The sequence below is a fragment of the Natrix helvetica genome (genome assembly GCF_964273705.1).
Source record: "Natrix helvetica genome assembly, chromosome: 2".
Lineage (NCBI taxonomy): Eukaryota > Metazoa > Chordata > Lepidosauria > Squamata > Natricidae > Natrix > Natrix helvetica.
This window is the reverse complement of record NC_138552.1, coordinates 215,396,481-215,418,301: the sequence shown is the minus strand read 5'-3', so window position 1 is coordinate 215,418,301 and position 21,821 is coordinate 215,396,481. Positions and strand designations below refer to the sequence as shown.

The 21,821-nt window shown below is 39.3% G+C and overlaps 1 protein-coding gene across 1 annotated transcript in view; it reads right to left on the bottom strand.

Moving 5' to 3' along the window:
• LOC309387311 (uncharacterized protein) overlaps positions 1 to 21,821 on the bottom strand; it is a 38,463-nt gene that overhangs the window by 2,136 nt on the left and 14,506 nt on the right. Inside the window, exons 5-14 of the mRNA XM_081943760.1 lie at positions 20,312 to 21,689; positions 17,677 to 17,803; positions 15,018 to 15,174; positions 13,029 to 13,244; positions 12,444 to 12,590; positions 11,438 to 11,587; positions 11,000 to 11,128; positions 9,560 to 9,646; positions 5,109 to 5,249; positions 1,688 to 1,772 (exon numbers count right to left, since the gene is read on the bottom strand). Of these exons, the coding sequence (XP_081799886.1) occupies positions 1,688 to 1,772; positions 5,109 to 5,249; positions 9,560 to 9,646; positions 11,000 to 11,128; positions 11,438 to 11,587; positions 12,444 to 12,590; positions 13,029 to 13,244; positions 15,018 to 15,174; positions 17,677 to 17,803; positions 20,312 to 21,689 (2,617 nt within the window). The remainder of the gene's footprint in view (positions 1 to 1,687; positions 1,773 to 5,108; positions 5,250 to 9,559; positions 9,647 to 10,999; positions 11,129 to 11,437; positions 11,588 to 12,443; positions 12,591 to 13,028; positions 13,245 to 15,017; positions 15,175 to 17,676; positions 17,804 to 20,311; positions 21,690 to 21,821) is intronic.

Genomic DNA, 21,821 nt, shown 5'->3' with positions numbered 1-21,821 from the left:
CGTGTGCCATAAGGGGAGAGCGCAGGGGGGGCGTGCGCGGATGTGCCACACCCATAATGCAATGCACAACCCCCCAGTACGCATGCATGCTTGACAGTGCCACCCCCCATTTTTTGCATGCTTTTTTTGCCCTCACCAGGCTCCAGAGGCTTTATAAGAGCCTGGGGAGGGCAAAAAAAGCCTCTCCCCCGTCCCGCCTGGAGGCCCTCCGGAGGCTTCAGGAGCTTCCCTGAAGGCTGTTGAGGACTAAAAACGGCCCTACGAGCAAACCGGAAGTCCGTTCCTGAACTTCCGGTTCGCCCTTGGGCCGTTTTTTTGTGCTCCAGAGGCTTCAGGGAAGCTCCTGAAGCCTCCGGAGGGCCTTCGGGGGGCGCAGGAGGCTGTTTTCGCCCTCCCCAGGCTCCTATAAAGCCTCTGGAGCCTGGGGAGGGAGAAAAATGGCTTTAAAAAAGGCTGAACTCAGCTGACCAGCAGGCAATGCCTCTCGTGCCCTGACAAACGGCTCCATAAATTCGCCATCCCGGTTATAGGGTTCTCTGTTTCAGCAGGGAGTTGGACTAGAAGACCTCCAATATCCCTTCCAACTCTGTTACTTGTTAGACATGTCTCTGTTTAAATATAATGACTTATAAATGTGCTTTCTTTTTCTGAAGGCAATGAGTAAATTTCTGCTGATTCTAATACAGCCAGCATATCACTAAGGCTTGATAATGCAAACTATAATCTTATTCCAGATAGACCTGTCTACTTTGCAGTTGTGACAATGTGTGTGATCATTTGCTTCAAACAAAAGAAACAATGAGCCACTTTAAAAAAAATGTCAGTTTCTGACATAATGTCATAATTTTTACTTTCCTATAAAAGAAACCTGCAGAAAATCTGCCCGCCTGCGTTATTATAACCTTCGTTTATAATAAAATGTTTCTGCTGATTCTAATACAGCTAGCATACCACTATGGATTGATAATACAAACTGTGTCTCCTGATCCAGACAGATCTGCTTACTGTGAACAGCCCAAAAATCTCTATTGAAGGGCAATAAGGAAGTTAATATAATAAATGAAAAATACGTTGCCTCTATTAAGCCAGTATGTTTCATGGTCTACACCAGTGGTGAAATCTATTTTTTTGCCACCAGTTCTGTGGGCGTGGCTTGGTGGTGGTGGGGAGGGTCTTGTGACTGGGTGGGCGTGACCAACTTCTTTTCACTTTTTAAAGCATTTTTGTCCTGCCAGTTCGGGTGAATAGGTAGGATAAAAATGCTTTTCAAAGTGGGGGGGAAAGACGTTCTGACTATCGCGCGGCTCACAGCTGATCTGCGCGATCGTCGGAAGCTTTTTTTTTTTGCTACTGGTTCACAGAACCAATGTCAATCATCCCTACCGCTTCGGCCAAACCAGGCTGAATCAGGAGGATTTCACCCCTGGTCTGCACAGGTCTTCAGAGTCCATTTTGGTGGCCATTTCATAAGGAAAGTGGTACAAAAGCATGTAACTTTTTAATCTGAAGTTATATTGCTATCTGTATCAACTGTGGATGTGTTGAAGTGTAGTTTCAATGGCCAAAGTAGTTTAGGATCATGTAAGATGTAGTCCAACAAATCTGATTAGGGAAGAGTAGTCTATTATATACCACCTAACATTGCTGAAGAAGTTGGTTTAAAACTTAATATGCCAACATCACATACCAATCTGATCATTTGGAAACTGCAGCACCTCCAAGCCATCTGGATAAATAGTCCTGCTTGTCTGTGCATCTCCATAGTAATAAATCTGAAAAAGAGGGAACAAATCTTGGTTGCTTACCATCTCTTCCCCCAGATATATTTTAAATAAAACTTTTCCTTTTATTTAATATCTTTGTGACAAAAGTATCACATTTTTCAGAGTATAAGATGCTCCAAGGTATAAGACACCCTATCTTTTTGGGAGGAAAACAAGGGGGGGGATCGTATCCTGCCCCATACATCCCTTCGGCCGATTCGCTCACACAGAGAGGGAATCCTCCAGGTGCCGTCCACTAGGCTGTGCCAGCGGGCGACACCTAGGGGAAGGGCCTTCTCCGTGATGGGCCCGACCCTCTGGAATGACCTTCCCCCCGACATTAGAATGACTACGGATCTCCGCTCCTTCCGTCAGAAACTTAAAACCCACCTATTCCAGCTAGCCGGCTTGGCCTAATTCCATCTTCCCACCTCAGTTTTATTTCTAAATTTTTTAGGTTCTGTTTTTAATGTTTTTAATTTTTATAAATTCGTACAGGGGTTGTTTAATTTGATTTTTAGCTATGTATATGATTGTTTGTATGTTTTTAAATTTATTCCTGTACACCGCCCCGAGTCCCCCCGGGGAGAGGGGGCGGTCTAGAAATTTAATATATTATTATTATTATTATTATTATTATTATTATTATTATTATTATTATTATTATTATTATTATTATTATTATTATTATTATTATTATCTGCTTCTGCCTCCCAGCAATTTGCTTCCTTGCAACAAAGAGGAAACAGTACAGACAATATACACTGTTTGCAGTGTTACATTTCAGACTATACTTTCACCCTCTTTGGGGGGGGGGGTTGCATCTTATACTCCAAAAAATACGGTAATACATAAAAGCTAGCTGCATTACTTGCTAGTTTTCAATGGTGCTGATTTCTTTCCATTGGGATATCAAGATTGGGAATGGAAAGAAACTGCACTGAATTGGTAGCCCATGAATACATCAGTGTGAGGGGTCCTTGGTGCTCCTGGAGCTTTCTTGTAGATGTTTCATTACCCAATAGGTAACATCATCAGTGCTAGGATTGATGTTACCTCGTTTTGGTAATGAATTGTCTGCAAGAAAAGTAAGCTCAGGGAGCATCAAGGACCCCTCATGTCAACCCTGAGCTACAAATATTCTCCTTTATTAATACATCAGTATGTTTAGGAGTCCTTTGGACTGCAAGACTATCAAACTGGTCAAGGCTATGGTTTTCCCAGTTGCAATCTATGGCTGTGAAAGTTGGACCATAAGAAAGGCTAATCACCAAAGAATTGAGGTCTTTGAACTATGGTGCTGGAGAAGACTCCTGCGAGTCCCTTGGACTGCAAGGCAATCAAACTGGTCAGTCCTAGAGGAGATCAACCCTGACTGCTCTTTAGAAGGCCAGATCCTGAAGATAAATCTCAAATACTTTGACCACCTAATGAGAAGGAAGAACTCACTGGAGAAGAGCCTAATGCTGGGAAAGATTGAGGGAAAAAGAAGAAGGGGACGGCAGAGAATGAGGCGGCTGGATGAAGTCCCCGAAGCAGTAGGCATGAGCTTAAATGGACTACAGAGGATGGCAGAGGACAGGAAGGCCTGGAGGAACGTTGTCCAAGGGGTTGCGATGGGTCGGATACGACTTCAACAATGTTAAGGTGTGGGGGTGGGGTGGAGAAGGAAGAGAAGGAACCACTATGTTTTTCAATTCAAGTACTTTGTATGCATATGCAAACATAACATACAATATTAATACGGCAGCTGATCCCAGTATTCCTCAGCAGTCTAATCAAAATGCAGCTGCTAAAATTATTTCTCTGTATGTAATAGCATCCCTCAAGAACATTTTCCCAACCTCAGGCCCTACAGACTGTCTGTAGCTAGGGCTGATGTCTGCAATTCCATTTTTAAATTTATCTTCAGGCACTCTGGGAAGACTGATGGTTTGAACAGCAAAGATGGCCCTGAGGTCGAGTTGATGCTAGCAGGAGATCTCTGGATTGTTTAAAAGAAATCAGCAGGGATTTCCTATTTTAAAGGACTTAACAAGAGAAGTCACAAAATGATCCTGACCCAAACATTACACAGGTAGTCCTTGCTTGATGACTGCCCTGATCAGCAACTGTTCAAAGTTACAAATCTAATGAAAAAGTAACTTGATGACTGGTCCTCGCACTTATGACATTGCAGCTACTCATGGTCATTGGAGCAAGATTCCGGCATTTTGAAACCAATGGGTGTTTAAGACCATCATAGTGTCCCGTAGTCATGTGATCGCTATTTGCAGATTTCACAGTCAGCTTCTGACAAGTAGAAACAGTGGAGAAGCCAGCAATGAAATTGCACCACAGTCACATGAAATCTCACTTAATGGCCATGTAGCTTAGCAATAGAATTGCCAGTCCCATTTATGGTAATGAAGTGAGGACTACCTGCACTAACCAAAATATTTTTTAAAAAGACTTACAGAATGCCAAATAGACTGGCAAACATGGAAGTGCTATGAGTTGCATTCAGGTCTGCTAATCGAAAGAAATTCCTATATACATGGGCTACTGGTTCTTGAAATTTCTTAATTTTAATTATTTGACTCTTGCACTAAGCTCCAGTTTGGTGTTAAATAAATTTAAAAAAACACACATTCTGCAAGCCTGAAATTGGTCTTCCCTTACTATATTATTCAAGGTTGTCCAAGGGTTTCATTAAGTTAAACTTCTTTATGATCCTTTCCATGAGCAGCCAAGGCAAAATAATATTCCAGTAACACTCTTGTTATAACAGAATAACAGAGTTGGAAGGGACCTTGGAGGTCTTCAGGAACAACCCCCTGTTTAAGTAGGAGACCCCATACCATTGCAGGCAAATGGTTGTCTAATCTCTTCTTTAAAATGTCCACTGTTAAGAGCACCCACAACTTCTGAAGGCAAGTCATTCCATTGATTAATTATTCTAACTGTCAGGAAATTTCTTAGTTCTAGGTTGGTTCTCTCCTTGATTAGTTTCCATCCATTGCTTCTTATATTGCCTTCAGGTGATTAGGGGAATAGGTTGACCCTCCTCTTCTTTGTGGCAGCCCTTTAGATATTGGAACACTGCTATCATATCATGTCCTTAATTTCATTAAACTAGACATGCCCAATTCCTGCAACCGTTCTTCAGATATTTTAGCCTTATGCATTATTAAAATGGAAAGACTATGGAATTATATGCTGAAATAAATGTGTTCATATTTTGCTACAACAAAATGACACAGCCTTTATTTACCTCCTTTTTCTCAATATTAATCATTCAGAAATCAGCAGTCCATTGGTAAAACTGTAGCTTTAAAGCAGAGCTATAGAAACAAACATACTCACCACTGTCTGATCTGCTAAGATCTTTTTAATATCGCCATTGTAAAAAGTAACAGTCGCTGTCTTTTTATCAGTACTAATTTCCATCTTTGTACCATTGGGGTATGTAGTAATTCTGCGTCCATCGGTGAACAGCTGCTTCACCTTTGAAGCAAAGATCAGATGTTTGAGAATACACAAGTATCCTTTTTCGTATGGACAGCCACAACTTAACAAACATCACTTTTCAAAGTTCATGTCTCCACTAGAAGGTAGTGTCTGAGTCTCTTGAAAACAAATTTGGCTGTTAAATAGTTCCACCTGAGTGCTGGAAAAAGCAAGCTAGGATATGTTTATCTCTTTATTCACATGTACATAAATTCATTTATAAGTTCTCTTTTATTCATTCACAGTATTTCTATGCTGCAATCACTCTGACAAAATTTTACAGGAAGGCCAAGAAGGTATCCTTCTCTAATTATATCACCTGTTTCCAACATTCCTCTATCATTTTCCTTTCCATTTAAAAAAATTGTCCAGGAGGAAAATAAAATGTAACTCTTGTGCAAGTCTTTGTGACTGGCAAAACAGAAGCCCTCCATCTGGAAGCTGATAGAGTAGTGGCTGCTTTAATGTTGTGCTACCTACATCTATTCTCAAAGTTTTTAAAAATGCACTATTTGGGGCTGAACAAAATATGGCAGAAGGAAGAAAATAGAATTCCACTCAAACTGGGATAAACTTTTCTTAGCCCCACCTTTTAAAAAAATATCAAATGATATGGGAGCCCTTTTTAAATATAATTTCACATGTTTTGAAATTACACTTCTGGGTGGGAAAAAGTTGCTAGTATTTCTATCATGAAAACATCTTCCCTTTGCAAAATGAATAAAGAAAGGGACACAAATCGATCATCATGTATTTTTCATCATAATTTATTAAATTTATATGCCACTCAACTCCCAGAGAGTCTTGTGAGAATGGAAGCTATGGTAGGTTGCTCACTGCTCAAGGATTTTGCTCAAACCTGCAATACTCAACTCAAACTCATTGAATATTTTCCTATGAGTATTTCTACAAAGCAAGAAAAAGGATGGTGGGGAGTGGGCCTAAAGACCTAGATGTTTCCTCAGCCCCTTGAGTCATGAAGCTAAACCTGCCCTGTCAGTGGCTCTGTTTCCTTTGCTCTTGATTGATTGAAAATGGATGGTGCTTATTACTATTTTGGATTATTATTGTGGTTGCTTTATCATGTATATTATGTTGTTAAGGGGTTTGCAGGGCTTATCTGTTTTAATATTCTGTGTGCTCTCTAGAGTCACTCTTGAAAGATGTGCAGCTATATACAGTAAATTGCTTAAAACATATAAACAAAACCAAAAATAGTAATAAAATCTCAGCATCTACATTGGCTACACTCCCACAAACTCTATAGGGGATGGAGATAGATGATAGATAGATGATAGATAGATAGATAGATAGATAGATAGATAGATAGATAGATAGATAGATAGATATAGATATAGATATAGATATAGATATAGATATAGATATATAGATATATAGATGGATGGATGGATGGATGGATGGATGGATGGATGGATGGATAGATAGATAGAGAGAGAGAGAGAGAGAGAGAAATAGATAGATAGATAGATAGATAGATAGATAGATAGATAGATATACATATACACACATACATATACATACGTACATACATACATACATACATACATACATACATACATACACACACACACATACACACATGTACGTTATTATAAAGCCGATATAGATTCACAAGTCCATTAGGTTCTATAATCATAATTATTTATACGTAACTTTTATTATAAAGCTTTGTATAAAGGGCTACATTTGACCTGTTATTCCTGTTATATTTGAGCTGCTTTTTTGACGCTGCCCTGTGTTACAGATGCATTTCCTTCCTTGCTCCAACTGTTTTTGGGACAGACGTAACATGCAACATTCTGCAAAGCTAAATTTCAATATCTTTCAATTAATCTACAAGCAGCAATCTCAAGGTTTATTTAAAGAGAGAAAGCATCCTGCTGCCAGTCACAAATGCTGTTTTTATGAGATTCACGTCTGGCACAAATTGCATTATAAATTCAATTTCTCTACAAGTCAACGTAATCAGCATCTCCTTGGAGACTGTCAGTCCTGCATGGGGTGCTCTAATTTGCACTTTGATGAATTGCCATATGGCACAGACATATGCCTGTAATAGTTTAATTTTCACATTATGTGACCCCCATCGTACCCAAACCAGCTGTATGGGAAGAAGGAGCACCTAGGAGATTATGCAAGACCTCTCGGAGAGCAGATGGGGAACACACTTCCAGCAAATAAATTTTTCAAAACATGTGCCAAATGAAACTAACTGCCCAGAATGCCCGGTACAACCTCAAATTAAGGATATGTACAAAAGACAGTTCCATTTTATCCAGCAAATTGCATTGTCCTAAAGCTAACCATGATACCCAAATTGAAAGTTCCTACATCTTTGATCTTAAAACAGCATCAGCTCTTTCTTCATCTGCAGCTTCCCTGATCCACATTATATGTGTACAAGTACCCTCTGCTTTTCTTTGTTTGCAGCTCAAAATGGCTGGGGCACATTTTGAACCACCTTAAAAGTCAAAAGCAATATAGGAGCAAAGTCAGTGGAGACATTTGAAACAGGGACGATCAAGACAGGAAATGAATCATACACACGGACACCTATATATCTACCATACACACATCTATGGGGGTTCTCAATCATCCAGGTCATGATTGTTCCAAAGGTGCTTCCAAAAAGGCAACTGGACCTTCTTGATTTGATCTTGATTCTTTCCACCACCCACCAGTTAATTAGAACTGAGGAAGCTTCTTGGATGAAGAGTGCAATGTTGTCAAGAAAAATCAAGAGAGCCCAGTTATCTTTTTTGAAAGCACCTTTGGGAATACCATACACAAAAAATTCACAGTTCAGTCTGTGATTTACACTAACACTAATCAACCTCACTAGTCCTGTAATTCAGTTTTCAGGTGGTCTTTGTCGGCTAGGCGTTTGGTTCTGGAGATGAGGGTCTTGGCTACAGAGTTGATCTGTGCAGGGTGGTGATGGGATTGTGCATTTAAGTAGCGGTTGGTGTGTGTTTTTTTCTAGGACACACCATCTACCAGAAAAAAACACACACCAACCGCTACTTAAATGCACAATCCCATCACCACCCTGCACAGATCAACTCTGTAGCCAAGACCCTCATCTCCAGAACCAAACGCCTAGCCGACAAAGACCACCTGAAAACTGAATTACACAAACTCACAAATGTATTAATCTCCAATGGATTCCAAAGAAAAACAATCACCAACCTAATCCAAAAGGAGACTCCCCCAAAAAACCAAGATACAGAACAGGAAAATGGCATCGCCCTCCTCCCCTACATCAAAGGCACCACAGATAAAATCAGCAAAATTCTCCACAAACACAATATCAGGACAGCCTTCACCACTGACCAAAAAATAGCCAACATCTTAAGAAACCCCAAAGACAAAATCCAGCTAGAAAACCAAGGAGTCTACGAAATACCATGCAAAATCTGCCCAGCAATATACATAGGGCAAACAAACAGGAGAATAAATGCACGCATCACAGAACACAAAAATGCAGTAAGAAAAAAAGAAAAAACTTCTTCCCTTTTCCAGCACCTTAAAGCTACAGGACACAAAATCAACTTTGAAGGAGCCAGGTTAATCTCCAAAACAGAACACCTCCACAAGAGAATAATCATGGAAGCCATCGAAATAGAGAAACACCCCCACAGCATGAACAAACGTGATGATACCTCCCGCCTACCAAACATCTGGAATCCAGCCCTAGCCAACAAACGAACACCACCCACCACCCAAGCCGTTAAAATACAAAACAACAATGCACACACAAGCTGCACCAATCAGCACCAATCTACCAGTCATGATACAACCACACAACCAATCATTCCACTTACTGAAACAAAGCCACCACCCCATCCCCTCCCACCAAGACTTACAGAAAGACGGCAGCTCCGTTCCCATTTTAAGCCCACAGCTTGAAGATGGCAGGTGTGATCCTGCCGAAACGTTGCAAAGACAATCTCAACCTTACACGGGAAAAGACCCGAATACAACAAAACCAGCATACCTACACCCGTGAAAATCTACGAAAATATATATATATGTGTGTGTGTGTGTGTGTGTGTGTGTGTGTGTGTGTGTGTATGTGTATGTGTATGTGTATGTGTATATATGTATGTATGTATGTATGTATGTATGTATGTATGTATGTATGTATGTATTTGTGTTTCAACCCCTGGAATGCCCAAATTATTTATCAGCACAAATACAACACACACACACACACACACACACACACACTCATACACACACACACACACACACACAAACACACATACATACCTAAACTGCCTTACCTTTCCATCTAGATACTTAATTTCTTCTTTCACTTCTCCACCAACCTTGCCTTCAGTACAGGATGATGCTCTTCTGAGTAATGTTGGCTTTGAGGGAGAAAAAATCATCGGCAATTAAACATGAATGAATTTGGGAAGAATGACTTATTTTACCAAAGACAATAACCAAAGAACCTAAAAGGAAGAGGATGAAATAAAGGCAATAAAGAATAGGCAAACCTAATGTAAGACTAACACAGAAAAACTATTTCTTCTAATGGCCAACACAGATTTTTCTGCAATTTGGGGGAATTTAAGTATGTTAGAAGACATGATAATTCACAAGGAATCTTGTAAAAAAAATACCTCAAAAATAGAGCAGGATTATCCTGATGTTTATTGAACATACAAAAAGAAAAAGAAAAGCCTTCAAGGAAAATTATCTATTATCTCTAAACAGATAAGAAAATCAAAGTAATAAAGTAATATTTATTAGCATTTTAAAGGATTGTATGCAAAAATTATAGTTTATCCACTTCAGGCAAAAACAATTAAAAATGGACACATCACACCATGTATGTTTATGGAGACTTTTCCATGGCTAATTTACCTACTATTACAGAGTAAACTTTTCTTTGTACCTGTTGGCCTCCTCTACTCATTGGGTATGGAATTGTTATTCCACAACAAGCATCTGAGAATTTATGGTGGCAGTGAAGAAGAAAAAAAGTAAAACAGCTGGGAAAATAAGATTCATCTTGAGAAACATTAAACTTGAAGAAAAATTAATCCTAGGATTATTGTATTACTCACTCCAATTTAAAGGTAAAGGTTCCCCTCGCACATATGTGCTAGTCATTCCCGACTCTAGGGGGCGGTGCTCATCTCCGTTTCAAACCTGAAAAGCCAGCGCTGTCTGAAGACCTCTCTGTGGTCATGTGGCCGGCATAGCTAAACACCAAAGGCCCACATAACGCTGTTACCTTCCCACCAAATGTGCTTCCTATTTTTCTACTTGCATTTTTACATGCTTTTGAACTGCTAGGTTGGCAGAATTTAACCTCCAATTTAGAGAAAACTAAATATAGTAAGATGCCACTTTCATACCACTGTGACAGGCAAAATTATTTCACAAATTGTGAAATCAAATTACTAAATCACAGTTAATAGCATTTTAATGTAGGGATCAAGTCAATTTTGAACAAAATATCTTACGCCCTGTTGAGCTAGTGGAAATGTATACTTATAGTAGGGCTGATAGTGAAGGAAGATAACAAGTGGGAAATCTTTTCTTCTTAAACTGGTGATAATCACCATGTCGGCCACTGAACAGAGGTAATCCTCCAATAATAACCATTCATCAGAGATCCCAACTATATCTTATCATCCCAAGAAAGATGCTGATTTGACCATAGATGCATAAGAAGGAAGTATAAGAGATGAATCCTTAGGGGCCCAAACCTTTTTTTCAGTCTTCTCAAATGTAGAAAGATTGCCTTCGGGAGTTTTCCTTCCATTTGCAGGGACACTCTTTGGCCTAGGGGCCTTCTTGAACCTCTGAGCACTTTTATGGCCAAGATCTTCCATCATCTGCAGAGATATTAAGCAATTAATTTGAAATCGCTTGAGGTGGTGAGATTCTCTCTGCGACCTTCTGACAAGCCAAGTCCACGGGGAAGCTAGATTCGCTGAACAACCATGTTACTAATTTAACAACTGCAGCGATATTCACTTAATGACTTTGGCAAGAAAGGTGGCAAAATGCGGCAAAATTCACTTAACACACGTCTCACTTAGCAACCGAAATTCTGCGCTCTATAGTGGTTGCAAGTTGAGGACTATCTATACTATTTGCAAGAAATGCTAAAGAAAACGGTCTATTCAGGGAATCCACATTACTTTCTGGATCTGAAATGGTGTTTGATGGGGTGTCCTCTGACCAGTAGGGGTTAAACTTCTATTATTCAGCATTTTAGATGGGCTCCTTGTTCTTTGTTCTCCTCTTGCAGTTTTCAGTGACTCAGACCCCAGCAATGTCCTTCTGGCTGCCTAAAAGACATTAGAAGTTTTTACGAGAAGTTACTTTTTGTGGCCCCTATTAGAAAAAGATGCAACTACGCAGGGATGGGTTCCGGCAGGCACTATTGTACACGCGTGCGTGCATGCACAATGCAATAAAAATTGGTCTGTGCATGCATAGAAACAAAAAACAAGATGGTGGTGCCTACAGTGCCATCCGGAGAACCGGTTTGGGGGCGTGGCAAGCATGGGTCACTGCTGCTTCCAGCAACCCAGGCCACTGAACAGGTCCAAACAGGTAGGAACCCACCACTGCAACTAAGAAAGAACAGCTGAGATGCATAATAGAAATCCATAACGGCAGTGATGACCGTCTATTTATATTGTGTTTTTAAGAGTTCAGTGCCCTTAATCATACACTGGAAGCTTTACAATCGCTGAAGTAAACATTCTACCCTATGCCATCCAAGCATCCTAGGACTACAATTTCCAAAACTACAGCCAGAGTGGCCTTTGTGAATTACAGACACAACCATATGAAAGTTGGTTGGACCAAAGCTAAGAAGGAAACATATAGCCAAGGATGCTTACTGAGGTCATAGAAGCAACCAGATTCCAATTAGGATCTTGTTACAACTACCTTAGTATATTAACCCTTCGACCATATCAACTTTCATTTCATATGGGAATGTGATCCTCAGTCTCCATAGCGCAGCTACAGTACTATGCAAATTATGCCTGTTCTTTATATGCTGAAGGCTTTCTTTCTTTCTTTCTTCTTTCTTTCTTTCTTTCTTTCTTTCTTTCTTTCTTTCTTCTTTCTTTCTCTCTCTCTCTCTCTCTCTCTTTCTTTCTTTTTGCCAATCATCATGATTACATGATTTACCTGGGCATTCCTATCATTATGAGCCAAATCATCAAATGATATTTTCCTTCTCACATGGACATCAACGAGGCTCTTGTGGTTATCTTGCAACGGTCTCTCTTCTACAGTCTCTTGGGAGGATGTCCCTCTCAAGATAGCAGCAGAAAGCTGGGAAGGAAATGATACATTAACAATTTAAAAATGGTTTCAGTGAATGAAATACAGCCAGTAGTGATTCTCAGTACACCTGAATTTGAAAAAAAAAAATCAAACAAAACTAAGGTCACCCATGGAGCAGTCAATTCCTTGGTGAGAAAAGAAAGCGCCAACTTCCAGGATATTTCTTCTCCTTGCACACTAAGGAAAAAAATCCCAGTTTATTACTTGCTCCAATATCACTAATAACTCTCTATGAATTGATATGCTGGGTAGATGAATTGCAAGATTTCATTAGGGAGAGTTCTGAAGCTGACCTGAACAGCACTATACTAGAAAATAATCACTTACCAATAGAATATTTTGCAAGACCCCTGGTCTTTACTCTGAAGAAAGCATGGGAAAGGAAGCCAAGGCATTAAACACAAATAAAAGTCTTGCTTATAGTACCGGTGTTTCTGATCTTCTGTTAATAATATCCACTGCTCCATGTTTTCTCTGGGTTTCCATCTTCTGATGCTCAGACATTCCAAGCTCATCCTGGAGATCCAGGTTCCGTTTGGTCAGTGCTTCCACTTGACTCCTTAGTCTGCTGTGGGCAGCTTGCCAGTGGATCTTGTTTCTCCTGAACTCCTCCTGTAGGCCTGCAATTTGCTTCTTCAACATCTGTTATTAGAAAGCAGAGATTGTTTTCAAGGAGAAAAAAAAGACACTGATACGTTTCTAATTGAAGACTAAGTATTTACATTAGATCTTAGTCTTTATTCATATCAGATGGGAAATTATGGAGGATGGGCATATCAGGAAGGTGTCAAGCTGGGAAAGATTAGGCAGGCACCTAAAGGATATTATTGAACCACCACCCCATCCACCAAATCAACAGATCCAAAAAGAGCTGAGTAACAATACAAAGAGAGAACAATGGGAACTTGAGAGCTTGTCGATTTGTAATTATTGCAATTGATTATGTGCCAAAAGTCAGTGTCAACTATAGGTAAGACTTCTCCAAGATGACCTGTCCCTAACCTGGACATTCAGGTCTTCCAGTGATAATTATTGCAATAAGGCCAATGAATTCCAACCTTTTATCTATCAGATGAATTGGACTATAAATTCTATTATCTTACTTAATCAGTAGGGATACATATTAAAGATGGAATGATAGAAGGCTGGAATCAATTAAACATTAGCTTTACCCCAAAATCTGGCAAGGAAATTCTTTTGAAAATGCAATGTGATTGTTATCTTTTCTCACCAAACATAGAATAGCAAGAAGAAAAAATCTAATGGATCTTTTTGAAGGTTACTTGGCTGTTCCTCATTTCCTTCTCCATCTGATCACTGCATGTGTACATATAAAGAACTACAAAATGCCAGATAACAGAGAAATCAGCACTAAGCAATATTGTGGTGAAATTCCAGCTAACGTCTAAGGAGCATACATAGAAACACATCAGAGATGGTATTCAGCAGGTTCTGACCAGTTCTGGAGAACCAGTAGCAGAAATTTTGAGTAGTTCAAAGAGCCGGTAAATACCACCTCTGACTGGCCCCGCCCCCACCTATTCTCTGCCTCCCAAGTCCCAGCTGATTGGGAGGAAATGGGGATTTTGCAGTATCCTTCCCCTGCCATGCCCACCAAGCCATGCCACACCCAGAGAACCGGTAGTAAAAAAATTTGAATCCCATCACTGAAACACACATGCAGTACACAAAATTGTAACTGATTTTGATATAACAGATCTTTATAACAGATTTATAACAGATATAAATCTTGACATTCACACAATTTTGGAAGAAATGGTCTCATGAAATTTGGAAGGAACTTTTTCCAAAATCTCAGAAGATATGATGGTGGTTTCAGTCATTATTTTGGGGCACTTGTAAAGATCTCCTATCAGACAGTACGGGCCTATAAGTCAAGCAGATAAGATTAACTCACTTAGTAATATCATCATTCAGTTCTATGATTTGCCAGTCCAATAAGATATCTGATTTTAGATATTCTTTAACAAACAGTTTTTTTTTCTATTGGCGGCTAGGTATGCAGCCACATGTTCACATTTCATTCACAGATTATGCCATTTCAATTCTAATTGGAGATAACAAGGGCTACCTTAAAAAAAGATTTAGGGAGAATAGTGAAAATAGGAAGCAGAGAAAGTCTCTTTAAAAACATTCCCCATACACATGTACTGTAGACACATCTCAAGGAGTGTTCTAGTGGTAATAGCATCCAGAATTTTGCATAATAGTTTCATTTTAATATATATATACAAAGCCACTAGCTTTGTGGATCATATTTTCCACTCAATTCATTTTGCTTTTCTCCTTTAAACCAAACTGCCATCATATCAAGAAAATCCCCCAATTATCTGTTCATTTGAAAAAGGGAACTGAGGATTCCAATATAGTTACAACCAAAAAGATGCCACCTACTCTTATTTGTTCAGACTCTTCCTCTTTTTTAATAGCTGGCACGGGCATCTGACATTCTGGATTTTCTCTGTCAAGTTTCAAAGTTCCTTGACTCTTACATTCATCCAGGAGATGTGATGACTGAGCCTGGACAGCATCATACTGGATAATTTGTCTTCTGCTGGGAGAAAAACACACCCCCTAATTATACGAATAGGAATATTATATGATCAGGAAAACAAGCATTCACCAGTGGCTCTTCCCCCCCCCTCTCCATTTAATTATGAATGGCTGGGATTTGAACGAACGGGGTCAGCAATATTTTACCATCCATGTAAAATAAAGCACAAGAAAAAAGATATAAGGGCAAATGCCAAAAAGTTATCAGATACCCTTTGCTTTAAAAAAAAAAAAGTTCCAAGAACATTTAAATGTCCAATCACCATCCACTGATAATGTAATAAGGTATACACATAAAGACAGACAAAGCTCAGACAAATTGACCCTCAACATTCACATATAGATAAACAATATCTACACACAATCATTTACAAAATACATCTACAAAAGATACCACTAAAGGTCAAACAAAAAGAACGAAACACCTCCTCACTAGCAATCAATCCCCAGTAAGCAGAGAATAACACTAGATTAACACTAGACCAACAATAAGAAGTAAACCATACCCCAATCAAGAAACTACCAAGTCAGACAAACACGGTAACAGTAAACAACAATCTAATCAAGGAACCACCAAGATCACTCCCACCCACATTGACAGGGCAATGCATTAGCATATAAAATGAGAACCAGCCAGCTTCACTCCCTTTTGGCACTGATGATATTACCTAGTTTATTACCTAAATGTTACCTAATAAAAACAATCAAACTCAGACAACACCCTGGACCCACAGTCCTTTGATCTACAAGTATTCTCTTCCATCAGAGACAAAACTGCATATCAACGATACAAACAATAATTTGGACATTCATCCTTGTCTTGAAATTTAATTTGGCCTTGATCAACAACTCAGATAAATTTGGGGATTGCCATATCACAAAAGCAATGTATGAAACTAATAAATCCAATATTTGATTCACTCAGCGCCACTTATACTGCCACAAGGAAGAGGGGGGCAACTTATTTACCAAAGCACCTGTAGGCAGGACAAGAAATAATAGATGGAAGCTAACCAAGGGCAGAAGCAACCTAGAACTAAGGAGAAAACTCCTAACAGCAAGAACAATTAACCAGTGGAAGAAATTGTCTTTGGAATATGTGTGTGCCTCATCACTGAAGGCTTTTAAGAAGAGACTGGTCAGCCATTTATCAGAAATAGTATAGGTCTCTTGTGAGAGCAGGGAGTTGGATTAGATGACCTCCAAAGTCCCTTCTAACTCTGTTACTGTTATTGTTATGCACACTGGAAGTGGCTTTGTTGGATCTATATAAGGATCTCAACAATTGCTTTCAGATCTTTTCTTGGAGATATCAAGAAGTGAATCAGGGACAGTCTAAGTACCAAGAATGTTTTCTGTCTCTGAATTACACATCTGCTGGATAGCTGGATCTCTAAACGGCAGACTGTAAATGCTCAGTTCACAGCCTAAAGATATCTAAACAATAACTCTGAAATGATTCCATATTTGCAGTTGTCACTCTGTTCTAACCCATCATTCTAGATTAGTTGACTTTCAGGAAATATTAAAGAACAATTTCACTAGGCCTCAAATTGCATTCTTGTGATCCAGGAGGAGAAATACAATCCAGCAATTTCTTCTTATTTTTGTTCAATGTTAAATATATCTGCCTTTATCTCTCTCTACTCTGACAAGTAAATAATAAGGTATGTACTCAGATTTCACATGCTTAATCACACATTAAACTCTTCTATTATTCTCAGCATTCACCTAATGTTTTCAGCCTTTGCCATCTGATCCATTTGCTTAACAACAAACATGCAAACAGATAAATATTTCAAATACTAATTTCAGAGTTAGAAATAGGTCTGATGAGATTCCAATCCGGAGTGCAAATGTGAAACATTTTACAATTTTTAACCTTTTCTCTTATTCTTCATTATTTCCACCACTATGTGTTTTTTAATTTATTTTTCCTTGCTAGAACAAGTAACAGAATAACAGAGTTGCAAAGGACCTCAGAGGTCTTCTAGTTCAATTCCATGCTCAAGCAGGAGATGCTATACCATTTCAGATAAATGGTTCTGTAATCTCTTTTATAAATTTATAAATATAAAAGTGCAAATACATGTATGTACACACACACACACATACACACACCAGAAGTGGTATTCAGCAGGTTCAGACCAGTTCTGGAGAACCTGTAGTGGAAATTTTGTGTAGTTCGGAGAACCGGTAAAAACCACCTCTGACTGGCCTCGCCCCCATTTTTCTCTGCCTCTCGAATCCCAGATGATTGGGAGGCAATCGGGATTTTTACAGTATCCTTCCCCCTATCATGCCCACCACGCCATGCCACACCCATAGAACCGGTAGTAAAGAAATTTGAATCACACCACTCTCTCTCTCTATTTCTCTCACACACAGAGACATGTATGCATACACATGCATATGCGTACATACAAATATACATAAATAGACAGAGACAGAGAAACACAAAGGTTTTATACTTCTAAAGAAATCTTCTTAATTTTCTTACCTGAGAAAATCCATTGCTTTTGCTTGCTCGTCTTTCATTTGAGCTAACAGAGAGTTTTCTCTGTGGCTGACAAGATCCTCCCATTTGTGTTCTTCTGGCTTGGCCATCTGCCTCTTTGGAGCTTGCTCTAGAAAGAAATTCTTGTGATAATATTACTGTGTATTAACAAGATAGTCAAGTAAGGTAATGGAAGTATCATGAAACCCTTTTCATTCCCCATGCTGGCTGGGCAATTCTGGAAGTTGAAGCCCACACCTGTTAAAGTTGAGAAACACGGGATCGGAATGACCAAAAAATATTACATGGAGGGGGGGAGGGTAAAATTTGAAATTCTGGTTCAGTACATATAACATAATAAGCCCACATGTAATTTATGGTTTCAATTGGCATCAGGGCTTGTAAATAAAGCTCTCTGGGCTCCAAAACAAACCTCTCAGGTGCAGCCCATTAGTCATAGAGCAGGTAATTGCATTCTAGAAAGAAGAACTGAAGTTGTACTTGTGGCGTACAGACACAAGCCACCTTGGCAGGTGTGGGCACTTCAGTGGTACTGGCACGTTGTATCAGTATTAAGAATATCAGAACTAGGCTCCAAAAAAACCCGAGGGTACAGGGGTGGCAACTAGATTTCTCTATTTCTTTACCACCATTTGGTGTTCATCTTAATCATAGAACCGTGCCATGGAATGTTACCAAATTCCATCAAGATTTAACAACCACTAAGAAAGAAATTGTCAAACTCACACAATCAAAATCTTCCAGAGAATTTCAGAAAAGGTTTCAACAAACACAGCGGGTTTTTACAACATTATACATGTTAATTGGTAAGATACTTGTAATTCAAAGTGGGTTGATCCCGGTTTTACTACCGGTTCGCTTCGCACGCACTTTGCATGCACAGAAACATTTACAATGAACCACATACGCACAGACACTACTAAACAACATGCCAGCAACGGCAGCAGCAACCAGGAAACTGTTTCAGGGGCGTGGCCAGCCTGGGTGGCTGCTGGTTCTGCGACCCGGGCCAAACCGGGAGCAACGCGCCTCTGTTGTAATTGGTATTGTATGTAACCTGTATCTGTATAATCAATTTATCTTCCCCTCAATTTCCCACCCTGCCACAAAATTGCAGTTCAATTTAGTCACCCAATTTTGAATTAACTTTCAGAGGAATTGTAGTTTAAATGTCATTTCAATGGTTCTTCTTATCTCAGCTTTATTAAGATTGTTGAAGGGAACATGCTGATTTAAACCTTAATCTCCCAGTTCATTCAATGGATCTGTATCCATAACGGTATAGGTGAGGAGTACCAAGCTCAGCAAAAATCAGCAAAAATAACCAGTGCTTAATTTAATCCCTTTTATTATTAAGGAGGTTATATGCTTAGACAGAAGGACTGCCTCTCTGAGATCCTCCCCTCACTACACAGTGGGGAGAAGGAAGGATGGAAGCAACTTTTTTTTTAGGAAACAATTAAAAAGGGGAGCCTTCTGTTATCAGACTTACAAAGAAAAGAAAAGACAAAGAGAATTCTCTTTTTATCTCGCCTCTTGTCCTCCACGGTTAATAGAATAAAAGGTACAAAGAATTAGTGCTTCCAGAGCCGCATCTCTAACAATTATAAAGCATCCACAACAAATCCTGTGGTATGACACAATGAAGCACATTAAAATTGCATTATGCTGGAAGTTCTAAGCAGATGGAATTCAGCTCCCGTGTATTTTTTTTAAGTCCTCTCTCGTATAATCCCTTTTATGCACTTGATGAAAATCAGAATATATTTTCATCACTGCTTTAAGGATCATCAGGAAGGCAGTTTAGCTACTAGACTAGACTTATCCAAGCTGGTGCATTCAGAGGGCAAAGTTACAGGCTGCCTCTCCAAAAAGTCTTAGCTTTTAATTACCCTCTTCCTTCTATAAAGATAAGAATAATGCACAAGAAAAAGGTAACAGCAAGGAGAAACTCCCTGATAATATCCAATCAGAAGGCCCAGATGACCTCCAACTTTATCTTCTGCAATGAACTCTGACCATGTGCTGAAATCTATTATTCAAGGAGACAATAAATAGCTAGTAACTAATTAAATTAGTCTAACTATATTGATTTATTGGAAATCTTGTACATGCCTTATTATTGAGTTTTCCTTCTTTCCTTTTATGCCTAACAAACTCCCTTTTATACCAAGAGATTTGGCTTCATCTCTTCATTCAAAGAGATTAAACACTGGAATTTTACATTAAAACTCTTCTCATGTGCAAAACTGTACAGGAGCACAGCTATCCTCTTGTGAATCCGGGACTGCCCTAAGATCTTCTAAGTTCTGTCCTCTGTCCTCTTGTTCTTTGGGACAAGAAGAGTCAATGCTCACCTGCCCACCCTAAAGCTAAGCTGAAGGTAAATGTTTTTGACAAAAGGCCGAGAACTTCCCTGTCTCACAGATTAGAGGAAACTATGTTAGAAAGCTCAGCCTGAATGGTGACAGCCTAATTCAATAACCTTCTACCAACATTAAACTTCAGTATAAAGCGGTATGTCTCAACCTAAGCAACTTTGTTCTGTGTGGACTTCAACTGTCAGACAGCCTCCTATAGGATGACTGCATTGTAGAGGATATATTTTTCAAATTACCTTGAGTGCCTTTCCTATGTTCTGGATTTGCTTTGCTCTTGAAAACAGGGAAGAGGCGAGCCACAAGGTCATTTCTCAGAGAAGGAGCCTGCCAACTTAGTTCTCCACCATAATTGCTTGCAGTACTCTTGATCAGTATTTCAGGCTCTCGTTGATTTCTTGTAGCTTCCGGGGGATGAAAAGAAGATGCCATATGGGAAGAGAAAGGCTTTTCATATTTCAAGCAGCCATCTCTGAGACTGGATTCACTGCTGCTGCTGCTGCTGCTTGTGGTCTGTGGGGTTTCCTTTTGGCTCATGAGTTCCTGAGCACTGAGTTTCTTGGCAAAAGATTTTCCACAGCTTTTTAAAACATAATCTTCAGCTTCGCTGGGCTCATCTGTGGCATAATCGGCATCAGAGAATTCCACATCCTTGTTTCTGCTGGATGCTCTATGGAGCCCATACCTTGTGAGATAGGGAGCACAAAGCAAATTGTTGTCAGTAGGTATGCAGAATGAGGATTTTCCATTCAATCTCTTTCCAGTGTTTGCATTGTTGTGGTGCTTCATTTGTGATTTAGCAGGTGTGATCTCTTGATTTTTCTCTGGTTCAATTGTAACATTTTTGATTTGATCATTGATCTTCTTAAACTCAGGGTTCCTTCCTAATTTGGTGTCTGAACATTCATCTGCTTCAACATTACGTTTATTTTTGCACTGCCCAATCCTTTGTGTACATTGAATAATCTTGAATTTGGAACTATGGTCCTCTGGCTGTTTCCATTCTGTGTTCTGAAAGTCAGAAACATCTAGAGGAGAATTCCTTGACTTCCCTGCTACCTGTGATACATCATCATCTAAACCTTCCATAAGCCATACAGGAATTTTAGAAACGGTTGATCCACTGAAAAATATGCCAGAATGTTCTTTGGAACCAGAAGAAGAAGAAGAAGAGTCATTTTTTTCATCCACTTTTGCCTTAACTTCACTTAGTTGTTCATGCCACTGCTGTGAATATTTGGACCAATTAAATGGTAGTTCAGATTCTTTTTCACTTACCATCTCTTCATCATCATAATCAGAGTTACTTTCTTTTTGGCTTTCTGGCCTTGGTTCATATTTATTACACTGATATTTTACAGCACCATTGGAAATAAAACAATTTGTACTTTTATCATCTGGGAAAATAACCTTCCTTTCTAATTGCAAGCATTTTCCCAGTTGTTTTCCTATTTTCCATTGATCAGGAGATAAGAGATTATGCTGATCAAAGCTGACTCTTCCCAGCAGTTTGGTAGGGCTCATGGCAAGACTTTCTCTATTGTTTTCACACTTCCCAATGCCTTCTGAATATTCCAGAAATGAGTTTGGATCCGTCATCTCTGCCTCACTAGAATCCTGCAAGCAATATGGCAATATAAATAATGTAATGATAAGATAAGTCAACATTTTAACTCGCACTAATCATTATTAAAGCATGCCCTCTTAAAGAGATAAAATCCGATTCCAGAATAAATAGCTCATCTCCTT